Raw genomic sequence first — 16,302 nt, 5'->3', positions numbered from 1 at the left:
CCAATATAATGGGACAAGATGCATTGCATTCAATATCCAAGACAACAAAATCAACGGGGACAAGGTTATTGTTAACCGTAATGCGAACATTATCAACCCTCCCCAAAGGTTTCTTTGTAGAATTATCAGCAAGATTAACATCCAAATAACAATTTTTCCATGGTGGCAAGTCAAGCATATTATAGATTTTCTTAGGCATAACAGAAATACTTGCACCAAGATCACATAAAGCATTACAATCAAAGTAATTGACCTTCATCTTAATGATGGGATCCTAACCATCCTCTAACTTCCTAGGAATAGAAGCTTCACGACTTAATTTCTCTTCTCTAACTTTTATGAGAGCATTTGTAATATGTTTCGTAAAGGCCAAATTTATAGCACTAGCATTAGGACTTTTAGCAAGTTTTTGTAAGAACTTTATAACTTCAGAGATGTGACAATCATCAAAATCTAAACCATTATGATCTAAAGCAATGGGATCATTATCCCCAACATTAGAAAAAATTTCAGCAGTTTTAGCAGTTTCAGGCAGTTTTTCACGCTTTGCATTAGAAGTGAAAACATTGCCAACACCAATTCTTTTACCATTAATAGTAGGAGGTGTAGCAACATGTGAAGCATTAGCATTACTAGTGGTGGTAATAGTCCAAACTTTAGCTACATTGTTATCTTTAGCATTTTCTTCTTTCTCCCACCTAGCACGCAATTCGGCCATCAATCTTATATTCTCATTAATTCTAACTTGGATGGCGTTTGCTGTAGAAAATGACTTAATATCTTTATTTTCATTAGGAATAACTTTCGATTTCAAAAGATCAACATCAGCAGCAAGACTATCGACTTTAGAAGCAAGTATATCAATTTTCCCAAGCTTTTCTTCAACAGATTTGTTAAAAGCAGTTTGTGTACTAATAAATTATTTAAGCATGGCTTCAAGTCCAGGGGGTGTATTACTATTATTGTTGTAAGAATTCCCATAAGAATTACCATAACCGTTACTATTATTATAAGGATATGGCCTATAGTTGTTACTAGAATTGTTCCGATAAGCATTGTTGTTGAAATTATTATTTTTAATGAAGTTCACATCAACATGTTCTTCTTGGGCAACCAATGAAGCTAACGGAACATTATTAGGATCAACATTTGTCCTACCATTCACAAGCATAGACATAATAGCATCAATCTTATCACTCAAGGAGGAGGTTTCTTCGACAGAATTTACCTTCTTACCTTGTGGAGCTCTTTCCGTGTGCCATTCAGAGTAATTAATCATCATATTATCAAGAAGCTTTGTTGCGTCGCCTAGAGTGATGGACATAAAGGTACCTCCAGCAGCTGAAGCCAGTAGGTTCCGCGAAGAAAAATTCAGTCCTGCATAAAAGGTTTGGATGATCATCCAAGTAGTCAGTCCATGGGTTGGGCAATTTTTAACCAAAGATTTCATTCTTTCCCATGCTTGGGCAACATGCTCATTATCCAATTGCTTAAAATTCATTATGCTACTTCTCAAAGATATAATTTTAGCAGGAGGATAATATCTACTAATGAAAGCATCCTTGCATTTAGTCCATGAATCAATACTATTCTTAGGCAGAGATAGCAACCAATCTTTAGCTCTTCCTCTTAATGAGAAAGGAAAAAATTTTAATTTATAATGTCACCATCTACATCCTTATACTTTTGCATTTCACATAGTTCAACAAAATTATTGAGATGGGCAGCAGCATCATCAGAAATAACACCAGAAAATTGCTCTCTCATAACAAGATTCAGTAAAGCAGGTTTAATTTCAAAGAATTCTGCTGTAGTAGCAGGTGGAGCAATAGGTATGCATAAGAAATTATTATTATTTGTGTTTGTGAAGTCACACAACTTAGTATTTTCAGGAGTACCCATTTTAGCAACACTAAATAAAGCAAACTAGATAAAGTAAATGCAAGTAACTAATTTTTTTGTGTTTTTAATATGGAGAACGCAAACAAGATAGTAAATAAAGTAAAGCTAGCAACTAATTTTTTTGTGTTTTGTTTTAGTGCAGCAAACAAAGTAGCAAATAAAATAAAGCAAGACAAAAACAAAGTAAAGAGATTGGAAGAGGAGACTCCCCTTGCAGCGTGTCTTGATCTCCCCGACAACGGCGCTAGAAAATCTTGATGCTGGCGCACAGTTGCCGTGCCCGTTGGGAACCCCAAGAGGAAGGTGTGATGCGTACAGCGGCAAGTTTTCCCTCAGTAAGAAATCAAGGTTTATCGAACCAGTAGGAGCCAAGAAGCACGTTGAAGGTTGATGGCGGCGGAGTGTAGTGCGGCGCAACACCAGGGATTCCGGCGCCAACGTGGAACCTGCACAACACAACCAAGATACTTTGCCCCAACTTAACAGTGAGGTTGTCAATCTCACCGGCTTGCTGTAACAAAGGATTAGATGTATAGTGTGGATGATGATGTTTGCAGAAAACAGTAGAACGAGTATTGCAGTAGATTATAATCGATGTAAAATAATGGACCGGGGTCCACAGTTCACTAGAGGTGTCTCTCCCATAAGAATAAGCATGTTGGGTGAACAAATTACAGTTGGGCAGTTGACAAATAAAGAGGGCATGGCCATGCACATACATGTTATGATGAGTAGTGTGAGATTTAATTGGGCATTACGACAAAGTACATAGACCGCTATCCAGCATGCATCTATGCCTAAAAAGTCCACCTTCAGGTTATCATCCGAACCCCCTCCAGTATTAAGTTGCAAACAACAGACAATTGCATTAAGTATGGTGCGTAATGTAATCAACAAATATATCCTTAGACATAGCATTGATGTTTTATCCCTAGTGGCAACAACACATCCACAACCTTAGAACTTTCTCACATCGTCCCGCATTTAATGGAGGCATGAACCCACTATCGAGCATAAATACTCCCTCTTGGAGTTACAAGCAAAAACTTGGCCAGAGCCTCTACTAGCAACGGAGAGCATGCAAGATCATAAACAACACATAGATGATAGATTGATAATCAACATAATATAGCATTCACTATTCATCGGATCCCAACAAACGCAACATATAGTATTACAGATAGATGATCTTGATCATGTTAGGCAGCTCACAAGATCCAACAATGATAGCACAATTAGGAGAAGACGACCATCTAGTGAAGGAGATATGCCCTAGAGGCAATAATAAAGTGGTTATTATTTATATCTTTATGTTTATGATAAATGTTTATATATCATGCTAGAATTGTATTAACCGAAACATTAGTACATGTGTGATATGTAGACAAACAAGAAGTCCCTAGTATGCCTCTTAAACTAGCTTGTTGATTAATGGATGATTAGTTTCATAATCATGAACATTGGATGTTATTAATAACAAGGTTATGTCATTGTATGAATGATGTAATGGACACACCCAATTAAGCGTAGCATAAGATCTCGTCATTAAGTTATTTGCTATAAGCTTTCGATACATAGTTACCTAGTCCTTATGACCATGAGATCATGTAAATCACTTATACCGGAAAGGTACTTTGATTACACCAAACACCACTGCGTAAATGGGTGGCTATAAAGGTGGGATTAAGTATCCGGAAAGTATGAGTTGAGGCATATGGATCAACAGTGGGATTTGTCCATCCCGATGACGGATAGATATACTCTGGGCCCTCTCGGTGGAATGTCGTCTAATGTCTTGCAAGCATATGAATGAGTTCATAAGAGACCACATACCACGGTACGAGTAAAGAGTACTTGTCAGGAGACGAGGTTGAACAAGGTATAGAGTGATACCGAAGATCAAACCTCGGACAAGTAAAATATCGCGAGACAAAGGGAATTGGTAATATATGTGTATGGTTCATTCGATCACTAAAGTCATCGTTGAATATGTGGGAGCCATTATGGATCTCCAGATCCCGCTATTGGTTATTGGTCGGAGTGAGTACTCAACCATGTCCGCATAGTTCTCGAACCGTAGGGTGACACACTTAAAGTTGGATGTTGAAATGGTAGTTCTTGAATTATGGAATGAAGTTCGAATATTTGTTCGGAGTCCCGGATGAGATCCCGGACATCACGAGGAGTTCCGGAATGGTCCGGAGAATAAGATTCATATATAGGATGTCATTTTATGTGAAATAAAATGTCGCGGAAGGTTCTATGGAAGGTTCTAGAAGGTTCTAGAAAAGTCCGGAAGAAACCACCAAGGAAGGTGGAGTCCATGTGGACTCCACCTCCATGGCCGGCCAGCCCTAGTGGGGGTGGAGTCCCAAGTGGACTCCACCATAGGGGGCCGGCCACCCCCCCACATGGGAGGTGGGAATCCCACCTTTGGGTGGGAGTCCTAGTTGGGCTAGGTTTGCCCCTCCTATGGAAGGTTTTGGTTTCGGGTCTTATTCGAAGACTTGGACACCAACACTTGGGATCCACCTATATAATGAGGGGCCAAGGGAGGGGGCCGGCCACCCCAAGACCATAGCTTGGCCGCCCCCCTTGAGTGGCCGGCCACCCCCTCCCAAACCCTAGCTTTGCTCCTCCACTTCATATTGTCCGGTTTGCTTAGCGAAGCTCCGCCGGACTTCTACACCGCCACCGACACCACGCCGTCGTGCTGTCGGATTCAAGAGGAGCTACTACTTCCGCTGCCCGCTGGAACGGGGAGGTGGACGTCGTCTTCATCAACAACCGAACGTGTGACCGAGTACGGAGGTGCTGCCCGTTCGTGGCGCCGGAACCGATCGTGATCAAGATCTTCTACGCGCTTTTGCAAGCGGCAAGTGATCGTCTACCGCAGCAACAAGAGCCTCATCTTGTAGGCTTTGGAATCTCTTCAAGGGTGAGACTCGATACCCCCTCGTTGCTACCGTCTTCTAGATTGCATCTTGGCTTGGATTGCGTGTTCGCGGTAGGAAAATTTTTGTTTTCTATGCAACGTTATCCTACAGTGGTATCAGAGCCGTGTCTATGCATAGATGGTTGCACGAGTAGAACACAATGGTTTGTGGGCGTTGATGCTCTTGTTATCTTTAGTTTGAGTACTTTGCATCTTTATGGCATAGTGGGATGAAGCGGCTCGGACTAACTTTACATGACCGCGTTCATGAGACTTGTTCCTCGTTCGACATGCAACTTGTATTGCATAAGAGGCTTTGCGGGTGTCTGTCTCTCCTACTATAGTAAAGATTCAATTTACTCTTCTATTGAAAACATTAGTATCAACGTTGTGGTTCATGTTCGTAGGTAGATTAGATCTCTCTCGAAAACCCTAAACCACGTAAAATATGCAAACCAAATTAGAGACGTCTAACTTGTTTTTGCAGGGTTTGGTGATGTGATATGGCCATGATATGATGATGAATATGTATGAGATGATCATTATTGTATTGTGGCAACCGGCAGGAGCCTTATGGTTGTCTTTAAATTTCATGTTGAGTAGTATTTCAAAGTAGTTGTAATAGTTGCTACATGGAGGACAAACATGAAGACGGTGCCATTGACCTTGGTGCTACGCCGACGATGATGGAGATCATGCCCGAAGATGATGGAGATCATATCCGTGCTTTGGAGATGAAGATCAAAGGCACAAGAACAAAAGGGCCATATCATATCACATATGAACTGCATGTGATGTTAATCCTTTTTATGCATCTTATTTTGCTTAGATCGCGACGGTAGCATTATAAGATGATCCCTCACTAAAATCTCAAGATAATAAAGTGTTCATCCTTAGTAGCACCGTTATTAAGTCTTATCGTTTGAAGCATCTCGTGATGATCGGGTGTGATAGATTCGATAAGTACATACAACGGGTGCAAGACAGTTTTGCACATGCGGATACTAAGGTGGCCTTGACGAGCCTAGCATGTACGGACATGGTCTCGGAACACGTGATACCGAAAGGTAGAGCATGAATCATATGGTTGATATGATGAACACTATGAGTGTTCGCCATTGAAATCACACCTTTTCTCGTGATGATCGGGTTTAGGTGCGGTGGATTTGGTTCGTGTGATCACTAAGACAATGCGAGGGATATTGTTTTGAGTGGGAGTTCACCTAGGGTTTTAATTATGTTGAATTAAAATTTGAACTCAATTTGTCATAAACTTAGTCTAAACTATTGCAAATATATGTTGTAGAGATGGCGTCCTCAATCAATTTTAATCAGTTCCTAGAGAAAGAGAAACTTAAGAGCAACGGTAGCAACTTCACCGATCGGTTCCGTCATGTGAGGATCTTCCTCTCGGCGGAAATCTGCAATTTGTGCTTGATGCACCGCTAGGTGACCCTCCCGCAGAAGATGAATCCGATGAAGTAAAAGCTGTTTACGCAACTCGGAAAACTCGGTACTCTCAAGTTCAGTGTGCCATCCCGTGCAGTCTGAATCCGATCTTCAAAACGTTTTGAGCACCATGATCCTCATGAGTTGATGAATGAGCTGAAAGCTATATTCGAGACTCATGCGGCGATGGAATGCTATGAAGCATCAAAACATTTCTTCAAATTGTATGATGGAAGAAGGCAGCTCCGTTAGTGAGCACATGCTCGCCATGACCAGGCATGCGAAGAAACTCGGTGACTTGGGAATAGTGATTCCTAACAGACCGGGATTAATCGTGTCCTTCAATCACCGCCACCAAGTTACAAGAACTTTGTGATGAACTACAATATGCGAGAACATGAACAAGGAGTTACCTGAACTCTTTGGCATGCTAAAAGTCTTGAGATTGAGATCAAGAAAGAGCACCAAGTGTTGATGGTCAACAAGACCACCGATTTCAAGAAACAGGGCAAGTCTAAGGGAAAATTCAAGAAGGGTGGCAAGACAGCGGCCACGCCTCCTATGAAACCGAAGAACGGCCCTAAGCCCGATGCTGAGTGCTATTACTCGCAAGGAGAAGGGACACCGGAAGCGTAATTGCTCCAAGTATCTGGCTGATCTAAAGAGCGGCCTTGTCAAGAAGAAGAAAGAAGGTATATCTGATATACATGTTATAGATGTTTATCTCACTAGTTCTCGTTCTAGTACACTGGGTATTTGATACTGGTTCGGTTGCTCATATTTGTAACTCGAAACAGGAACTAAAGAATAAACGACAACCGCTGAAAGATGAAGTGACGATGCTGCGTTGGAAACGGATCCAAGGTCAATGTGATCGCAGTCGGGACACTTCCTCTACATCTACCTTCGGGATTAGTTTTAAGCCTAAATAATTGTTATTATGTACCTGCGTTGAGCATGAACATTATATCTGGATCTTGTTTAATGCAAGACGGTTATTCATTCAAATCTGAGAATAATGGTTGTTCTATTTTTATGAATAATATCTTTTATGGTCGAGCACCACAAAAGAATGGCTTATTTCTGTTAGATCTCGATAGTAGTGATACACATATACATAACATTGATGCTAAGCGAATTAAACTAAATGATAATTCTACTTCGATGTGGCACTCGCTGCCTTGGTCATATTGGAGTGAAACGCATGAAGAAACTCCATACAGATGGATTACTTGATTCACTTGACTTTGAGGCCCTTGGGAGATGCGAAGCATGTCTAATGGGAAAAATGACAAAGACTCCATTCTCTCGGTATGATGGAGCGAGCTACCGACTTATTGGAAATCATACATACCGATGTATGTGGACCAATGAGCGTAGCATCGCGGTGGTTATCGTTATGTTCTAACCTTCACAGATGATCTGAGTAGATATGGGTATATCTATTTCATGAAACATAAATCCGAAACTTTCGAGAAGTTTAAGGAATTTCAAAGTGAAGTAGAAAATCAACGTAACAAGAAGATCAAATTTCTACGATCTGATCGTGGAGGTGAATATCTGAGTTATGAGTTTGGCATGCATTTAAAGAAATACGGAATACTTTCACAATTGACACCGCCGGGAACACCTCAACGAAACGGTGTGTCCGAACGTCGTAATCGAACTCTCTTAGATATGGTTCGTAGTATGATGTCTCTTACTGATTTGCCGTTATCATTTTGGAGTTATGCATTAGAGACAGCCGCATTCACTTTAAATAGAGCACCATCAAAATCCGTAGAAACGACACCGTATGAATTATGGTTTAATAAGAAACCTAAGCTGTCGTTCCTGAAAGTTTGGGGTTGCGAAGCCTATGTAAAGAAGTTACAACCGGACAAGCTAGAACCCAAAGCGGAGAAATGCGTCTTCATAGGTTATCCTAAGGAAACTATAGGATACACTTTCTATCACAGATCCGAAGGCAAAATCTTTGTTGCTAAGAACGGAACCTTTCTTGAGAAAGAATTTCTCACTAAAGAAGTGACTGGAAGAAAAGTAGAACTCGATGAGATTGATGAATCTATACTCGTTGATCAGAGTAGCGCAGTACCGGAAGTTGTACCTGTACCGCCTACACCGGCAACAGAGGAAGCTAATGATAATGATCATGAAACTTCGAACGAGGAAAAACCTCGCAGATCGACAAGGGAACGTGCCACTCCTGATTGGTATGATCCTTGTCTAAATGTCATGATTGTGGATAACAATGATGAGGACCCTGCGACGTATGAAGAAGCGATGATGAGCCCAGATTCCAACAAATGGCAAGAAGCCATGAAATCCGAAATGGGATCCATGTATGATAACAAAGTATGGACTTTGGTAGACTTACCTGATAGCCGAAAGGCTGTCGAAAATAAATGGATCTTCAAGAGAAAAACAGATGCTGATGGTAATATTACTGTCTATAAAGCTCGACTTGTCGCAAAGGGTTTCCGACAAATTCAAGGAGTTGACTACGATGAGACTTTCTCACCTGTAGCGAAGCTGAAATCTGTGAGGATTTTGTTAGCAATAGCTGCATTTTTCGATTATGAGATTTGGCAGATGGATGTCAAAACGGCGTTCCTTAATGGAGACATTGAGGAAGAGTTGTATATGGTACAACCCAAAGGTTTTGTCGATCCTAAAAATGCTGACAAAGTATGCAAACTTCAGCGTTCAATCTATGGACTGAAGCAAGCATCGAGAAGTTGGAACCGACGCTTTGATAAGGTGATCAAAGACTTCGGGTTTATACAGTGTCATGGAGAGGCCTGTATTTACAAGAAAGTGAGTGGGAGCTCTGTAGCATTCCTGATATTATATGTAGATGACATATTATTGATCGGGAATGATATAGAACTATTAAGCAGTGTTAAGGGTTATTTGAATAATAGTTTTTCAATGAAAGACCTTGGTGAAGCATCGTATATATTAGGCATCAAGATTTATAGAGATAGATCAAGACGTCTAATAGGGCTATCACAGAGTACATATCTGGACAAGATTCTAAAGAAGTTTAGAATGGACGAAAGTAAGAAAGGGTTCTTACCTATGTTACTGTGCAAGGTATTGAGTAAAACTCAATGACGGTCTACGGCTGAAGAATGTGAATGGTTGTGTAACTTCCCCTTTGCCTCGGCGATAGGATCTATCATGTATGCCATGCTATGTACTAGACCGGATATAGCACATGCTGTTAGTTTGACTAGCGAGATATCAAAGTGATCCAGAATGGAACATCGGACAGCGGTCAAGAATATCCTGAAGTACTTGAAAAGAACTAAGGATATGTTTCTTTGTTATGGAGGTGACCAAGAGCTCGTTGTAAACGGTTACACCGATGCAAGTTGGAACACCGATCCCGATGACTCTAAGTCACAATGCAGGTACGTGTTTATATTGAATGGTGCTGCGATAAGCTGGGCAAGCTCGAAGCGATTGCACGGTGGCGAAGTCTTCAACAGAATCGAGTACATAGCGGCTTCGTAGGCTTCATCGAAGCGGTATGGATGAAGAGGTTCATTGTAGAGCTCGGTGTGGTTCCGAGTGCATTGGACCCTTTAATCATTTAATGTGATAACATGGGTGCCATCGCCAATGCACAAGAGCCAAGGTCACACAAGAGGCTGAAGCATATCAAGCTGCGTTACCACTCGATTCGCGAGTACATCGAAGATGGAGAAGTAAAGATTTGCAAAGTACACACTGATCTGAATGTAGCAGATCCGTTGACTAAAGCTCTCCCTAGGGCAAAGCATGACCAACACCAGAATGCCATGGGTGTTAGGTATATTACAATGTAATCTAGATTATTGACTCTAGTGCAAGTGGGAGACTGAAGGAGATATGCCCTAGAGGCAATAATAAAGTGGTTATTATTTATATCTTTATGTTTATGATAAATGTTTATATATCATGCTAGAATTGTATTAACCGAAACATTAGTACATGTGTGATATGTAGACAAACAAGAAGTCCCTAGTATGCCTCTTAAACTAGCTTGTTGATTAATGGATGATTAGTTTCATAATCATGAACATTGGATGTTATTAATAACAAGGTTATGTCATTGTATGAATGATGTAATGGACACACCCAATTAAGCGTAGCATAAGATCTCGTCATTAAGTTATTTGCTATAAGCTTTCGATACATAGTTACCTAGTCCTTATGACCATGAGATCATGTAAATCACTTATACCGGAAAGGTACTTTGATTACACCAAACACCACTGCGTAAATGGGTGGCTATAAAGGTGGGATTAAGTATCCGAAAGTATGAGTTGAGGCATATGGATCAACAGTGGGATTTGTCCATCCCGATGACGGATAGATATACTCTGGGCCCTCTCGGTGGAATGTCGTCTAATGTCTTGCAAGCATATGAATGAGTTCATAAGAGACCACATACCACGGTACGAGTAAAGAGTACTTGTCAGGAGACGAGGTTGAACAAGGTATAGAGTGATACCGAAGATCAAACCTCGGACAAGTAAAATATCGCGAGACAAAGGGAATTGGTAATATATGTGTATGGTTCATTCGATCACTAAAGTCATCGTTGAATATGTGGGAGCCATTATGGATCTCCAGATCCCGCTATTGGTTATTGGTCGGAGTGAGTACTCAACCATGTCCGCATAGTTCTCGAACCGTAGGGTGACACACTTAAAGTTGGATGTTGAAATGGTAGTTCTTGAATTATGGAATGAAGTTCGAATATTTGTTCGGAGTCCCGGATGAGATCCCGGACATCACGAGGAGTTCCGGAATGGTCCGGAGAATAAGATTCATATATAGGATGTCATTTTATGTGAAATAAAATGTCGCGGAAGGTTCTATGGAAGGTTCTAGAAGGTTCTAGAAAAGTCCGGAAGAAACCACCAAGGAAGGTGGAGTCCACAAGGGACTCCACCTCCATGGCCGGCCAGCCCTAGTGGGGGTGGAGTCCCAAGTGGACTCCACCATAGGGGGCCGGCCACCCCCCCACATGGGAGGTGGGAATCCCACCTTTGGGTGGGAGTCCTAGTTGGGCTAGGTTTGCCCCCTCCTATGGAAGGTTTTGGTTTCGGGTCTTATTCGAAGACTTGGACACCAACACTTGGGATCCACCTATATAATGAGGGGCCAAGGGAGGGGGCCGGCCACCCCAAGACCATAGCTTGGCCGCCCCCCTTGAGTGGCCGGCCACCCCCTCCCAAACCCTAGCTTTGCTCCTCCACTTCATATTGTCCGGTTTGCTTAGCGAAGCTCCGCCGGACTTCTACACCGCCACCGACACCACGCCGTCGTGCTGTCGGATTCAAGAGGAGCTACTACTTCCGCTGCCCGCTGGAACGGGGAGGTGGACGTCGTCTTCATCAACAACCGAACGTGTGACCGAGTACGGAGGTGCTGCCCGTTCGTGGCGCCGGAACCGATCGTGATCAAGATCTTCTACGCGCTTTTGCAAGCGGCAAGTGATCGTCTACCGCAGCAACAAGAGCCTCATCTTGTAGGCTTTGGAATCTCTTCAAGGGTGAGACTCGATACCCCCTCGTTGCTACCGTCTTCTAGATTGCATCTTGGCTTGGATTGCGTGTTCGCGGTAGGAAAATTTTTGTTTTCTATGCAACGTTATCCTACATCTAGCTACTGCTATGGACCCATAGTCCAGGGGTGAACTACTCACACATCACTCCGAAGGCGACCATGGCGGTGAAGAGTCCCCCGGAAGATGATTCCCCTCTCCGGCAGGGTGCCGGAGGCGATCTCCTGAATCCCCCGAGATGGGATTGGCGGCGGCGGCGTCTCTGGAAGGTTTTCCGTATCGTGGCTCTCGGTACTGGAACTATTATCGACGAAGGCTTAAGTAGGCGGAAGGGTAGGTCAGGGGGCGCCACGAGGGGCCCACACGCTAGGGCCGCGCGGCCAGGGCCTGGGCCGCGCCGCCCTATTGTGGCGTCGCCTCGTCGCCCCACTTCGTATCTCCCCCGGTGTTCTGGAAGCTTCGTGGAAAAATAAGATCCTGGACGTTGATTTCGTCCAATTCCGAGAATATTTCCTTACTAGGATTTCTGAAACCAAAAACAGCAGAAAATAGCAACTGGCTCTTCGGCATCTCGTTAATAGGTTCGTGCCGGAAAATGCATAAATATGACATAAAGTATGTATAAAACATGTAGGTATCATCAATAAAGTAGCATGGAACATAAGAAATTATCGATACGTTGGAGACGTATCAGACACTTCTCACCATCTACAATTTGGCAGCATGGTTTAGAAGCTTCCCCCTCCATCATGCTGCTTTTTTCAAAATCTTATCAACCACAGGTTGAATATCCTCTTTACTCAACTTACTATGATGCATGGGAACCCCTATGTACTCGAAAGAGAATTCACCCAATTTACAACTTAATGCTTGAACAAAAAGCTGTGCATCACCTTGCAAAACATTAATGTGGACTAAGTCACACTTGTGGAAGTTAATTCTCATCCCAGACATTTGTTCAAAGCAAGCCAAAATCCATTTTAAATTTATAGCAGAACAAATATCATTTTCCAGGAAGAGTAGGGTATCATCAACATATTGCATGCTTATGACGCCCCCACCCCCAGTTCTTGTATCAAACCAACTAACTGCCTATTAGCAGCAGCCTTAACCATAATCTTGGTGAAAACATCAACCATAGAATTGAAAAGAATTGGGGAAATAGGATTCCCTGCCTCACACCTCTATTGGTTAGGAAAATGTCACTCTTAATACCATTAATCCTAACCCCCACAGAACCATTATGTAGGAGCCCTTCAATAATGGCCATCCATCTTGGGCTAAAGCCCCTCATGTTCATTATTTTAAGAGAAAATCTATGTCTACCCTATCATAGGTTTTCTCCTACTCTAGCTTGAAAATAAAACCAGACTTCCCATTATGAGCTGCATTATGAATGATCTCTTGGGCACAGACCACACTCTCCAAAATATACCTCCCTTTAATTAAAGTTTTCTGGTTTGGTGAAATAAGTTTTTCACTAACCACACCCAGCCTATTAGTAGCACACATAGAAAATATTTTAAAACTACAATTGGTCAAGGCAATAGGCCTAAATTTCTATATAATAACAACTTCAGCCTCTTTTGGAATCAAGGTCAAAAGGGAGAAGTTTAACCTGAAGAGGTCCAACTTCCCCTCATTTCAGTATTTAACCATAGACATAAAATCAGCTCTAATGAGCTCCCAAAAGTGTTGATAAAAAAGATAAACCATCAGGCCAGGAGCATCCTCAGCATATGACCTAAAAATAGCCTCTTTCACCTCGTTTTCAGACAAATCAGCATTGAGCATATTATTATGATCCTAAGAGACCATATCCTCAGGATCCCAAAAATCATCACAAAGATCAATGTCTAAATAAGGTTCCTGGCTAAAGAGTTTCTTGTAGTAATCTATAGCAATATCAAGCACACCTTTGTTATCCTCCACTATGCCATTTTCACCCTGCAATTGAGAGATTTGCTTCTCCCTCTTCCTTTGATTTGCTACATAGTGGAAAAAAGCAGGATTACGATCTTCTTCTAAAATATAACGTTCCCTATATCTCTGTCAAGCCTTAATCTCCTCATTTCTCCAAATGTCAGAAAGTTCAGCAGAAATACTTTTCATTTTACATTTGGAAACAGGGGATAAATATTGTGTTTCAGGAGTGATATCAAGTAATCATTCTCACGAAGAGTTGTTAATGTGGAGAATCTACTTTTGGAACTGGTTACTTCTGCCAACTTCTCTGAAAAAGTGTAATACCTATGGGACAAGGAGAATATTTTTTTGAGTTTTGGGACAAAGAGAATATGAGCAGAACAAATCACAATATTTCGGACCACATCAATAAAAGTACTACAAAACACACTATTGTCTTCACTAAGCTTTTTCTACTGTTCTACACAAGTTTTACAAGCATCGCACTCTGCGTAAGTAATTACCGCAAAATTTCCCTAAAAATCATACAAATTTATTCCCTGACCACTGCTGGCCACCAGTGGATCAGACTATGGTACAGGCGTTGGGATTCTCCTCGCTGAAGATGGCCGTGAGCCGGTTGGCGTCCGTGGCCATGCTGTAGATGCCCTCGCGCACCGGCGTCGGGTAGGACCACCTGTACTCGCCGGAGAAGTACTCGTGCCGCCTTGGCGTGCCGGAGGAGCCGAGCATCTCCCACCGCGTTAGCGGCGACGGCGCGTACCTGGCGTAGCCGTACTCCTGGCCGTGCCCGTGCTGCGCCGACGAGTACGCGTGGGAGGCGGCGGCCGCGTGGTGGTGATGGCGTTGGCCGCCGTACGCCGCGTCGCCGCTCGTCCCTGCCGCCGATGCATGCTGGTATGCATCGGCAGCGTTCGGCGGTGGCGCTGACCCGGGGTATACCGGCCCAGCCGCCGTGCTGAACCGGACGTTCTTGGACTTGGACTTCTTGCGCTTGCGCGGCTTGCCGCCTGCTCGAGGCGGCGCGGCGGCGGTTGGGCCGAACGGACCGTGGACTTGCGGTGGCTGCGCGGCTGAGATCGCGTGGGTGTTGGGAGGGTGGGCGCTGGCGGCGTAGGCGACGGTGTGTGCCGTTGGACGTACGTAGCATGTTTGAGCTTGGGGGTATGCCATGGCATAGTCCAGCCCCTCGTTCCTCATCCGTCGTCTGCGCCCTGCGATACGGTGCAACAAAACTGAGATGCACACATAGGACTTGATTTCTGTGTGAGTATAACAACTTACCGTTGCATTTCTTGATGACTCTAGATATCATCCTGCCCAAGGGAGAGCAACCCATTTGCCTCTCTGAACCTGCTGCCAACTCCATCTCTCTTGCTCTCTCATCTGCATATATATGTGAACTCATGGTCTTACTGGCGTACAAGTTTGATTACCAGCCCCATCAGCTTAATTACGTCTCTCTTTCTCTTTATCTCTCCCTCTCCCTCACTCTTAATGCATGGATTGAAACGAATGATCTTTTGAACGAGAATAGTCGTCTCCTCTTGGCTGGTGCACGAAAGTGTACTAAAGCGAGCTAGGTTAGGTAGTGAGAATCGAATAACGAAAATGGATAGTTCACCAACCTAATGCACGTTATCTACCACAATTACCATGGATAGCACACTGTATGTCCAGCGAAAAGAGTTCAGCATCTGAGCCGCAAATGTAAATCGCACAAGAACGGTCCATCGTCTTGTCGTGTGGATGGATATATGCAGAGCAGACGACGAGCTCCAGCGAGAGTGAGTGGCGTCAGAATATATGCTTCGGGAGAAATGTCAATTCATCCGAGAAAAGCGACTTTGCAAATAAAAAACGAGATGTCTGAAGCGGCTTCTGCGACATTGCAGTTGTGTAGCCGAAACCAATGTTACGATGTGTTCGAATATTTGGGACGAATAAGTTAGGAGTTGTGTGCTACATTTAGATCCGTAATCAGCAGAGACAAACAGTGAATAACACATTAACACAATGCCCTTGTTGGCACGTTTCGCGCCGTCAGAACGTGTTAGTCAGAAATGACGTAGTCATCGCTGACAGACACGAAGCTTGTTAGAGGTAATATACACAGTTGACGGGATTTAGGAGATGCATATAAAAATGAGAACACGGGGGCTTGTTTCGACGGCCCCGGCTCTTATTTTAGGTGTCCGTCACTAGTTTGGATGGAGGCGTAGAGACTCCAACAGTCCAACCCCTTTTCGGAAAGGTTTGGTACCTATTGGAATAACCCGAAGAATGATCTAAAACATTTGTCTAGACATCCGAGTGTGATAGTATTCACAAGGCTGTGGCAGACGCACAGGGTATGCCGGGTATGCCCGTGTATACCCTGGAGTACTCTAGCCGTTACATGCAGTAGTGGTACTTGGAAAAAAAGATGTCAATCGAGGATCTCATGCAAAACTATTTAGCAATACTAGTATTAGGAAAAGAAAACTGATTTTTTTTCGAGGAATTTTTTTTTTCAAGGAATAAAGAAAAC

General features: G+C 43.0%; 1 protein-coding gene across 1 annotated transcript; it reads right to left on the bottom strand.

The window, feature by feature from the left end:
* Window positions 1-14,144: 14,144 nt before the first annotated feature.
* LOC127317060 (uncharacterized) lies at window positions 14,145-15,487 on the bottom strand. Its single transcript, XM_051347585.2, has 2 exons — window positions 15,057-15,487; window positions 14,145-14,986 (listed from the first exon to the last, which is right to left on the bottom strand). Exons 1-2 carry the CDS (start codon window positions 15,178-15,180, stop codon window positions 14,337-14,339), a joined length of 774 nt encoding a protein of 257 aa, XP_051203545.1. The 5' UTR covers window positions 15,181-15,487; the 3' UTR covers window positions 14,145-14,336.
* Between the last annotated feature and the right edge of the window lie 815 nt (window positions 15,488-16,302).

This window comes from Lolium perenne, chromosome 7 (genome assembly GCF_019359855.2).
Source record: "Lolium perenne isolate Kyuss_39 chromosome 7, Kyuss_2.0, whole genome shotgun sequence".
In the NCBI taxonomy this organism is placed as follows: Eukaryota; Viridiplantae; Streptophyta; class Magnoliopsida; order Poales; family Poaceae; genus Lolium; species Lolium perenne.
The sequence above is the reverse complement of the archived record's forward strand: the minus strand, read 5'-3'. Positions and strand labels throughout refer to the sequence as shown.

Coding starts and splice junctions, on each gene's coding strand:
- LOC127317060 (XM_051347585.2), bottom strand. CDS start 15,180: ATGAGTTCACATATATATGCAGATGAGAGAGCAAGAGAGATGGAGTTG. Junction 14,987..15,056: donor AGTCATCAAGAAATGCAACG/GTAAGTTGTTAT, acceptor ACCGTATCGCAG/GGCGCAGACGACGGATGAGG.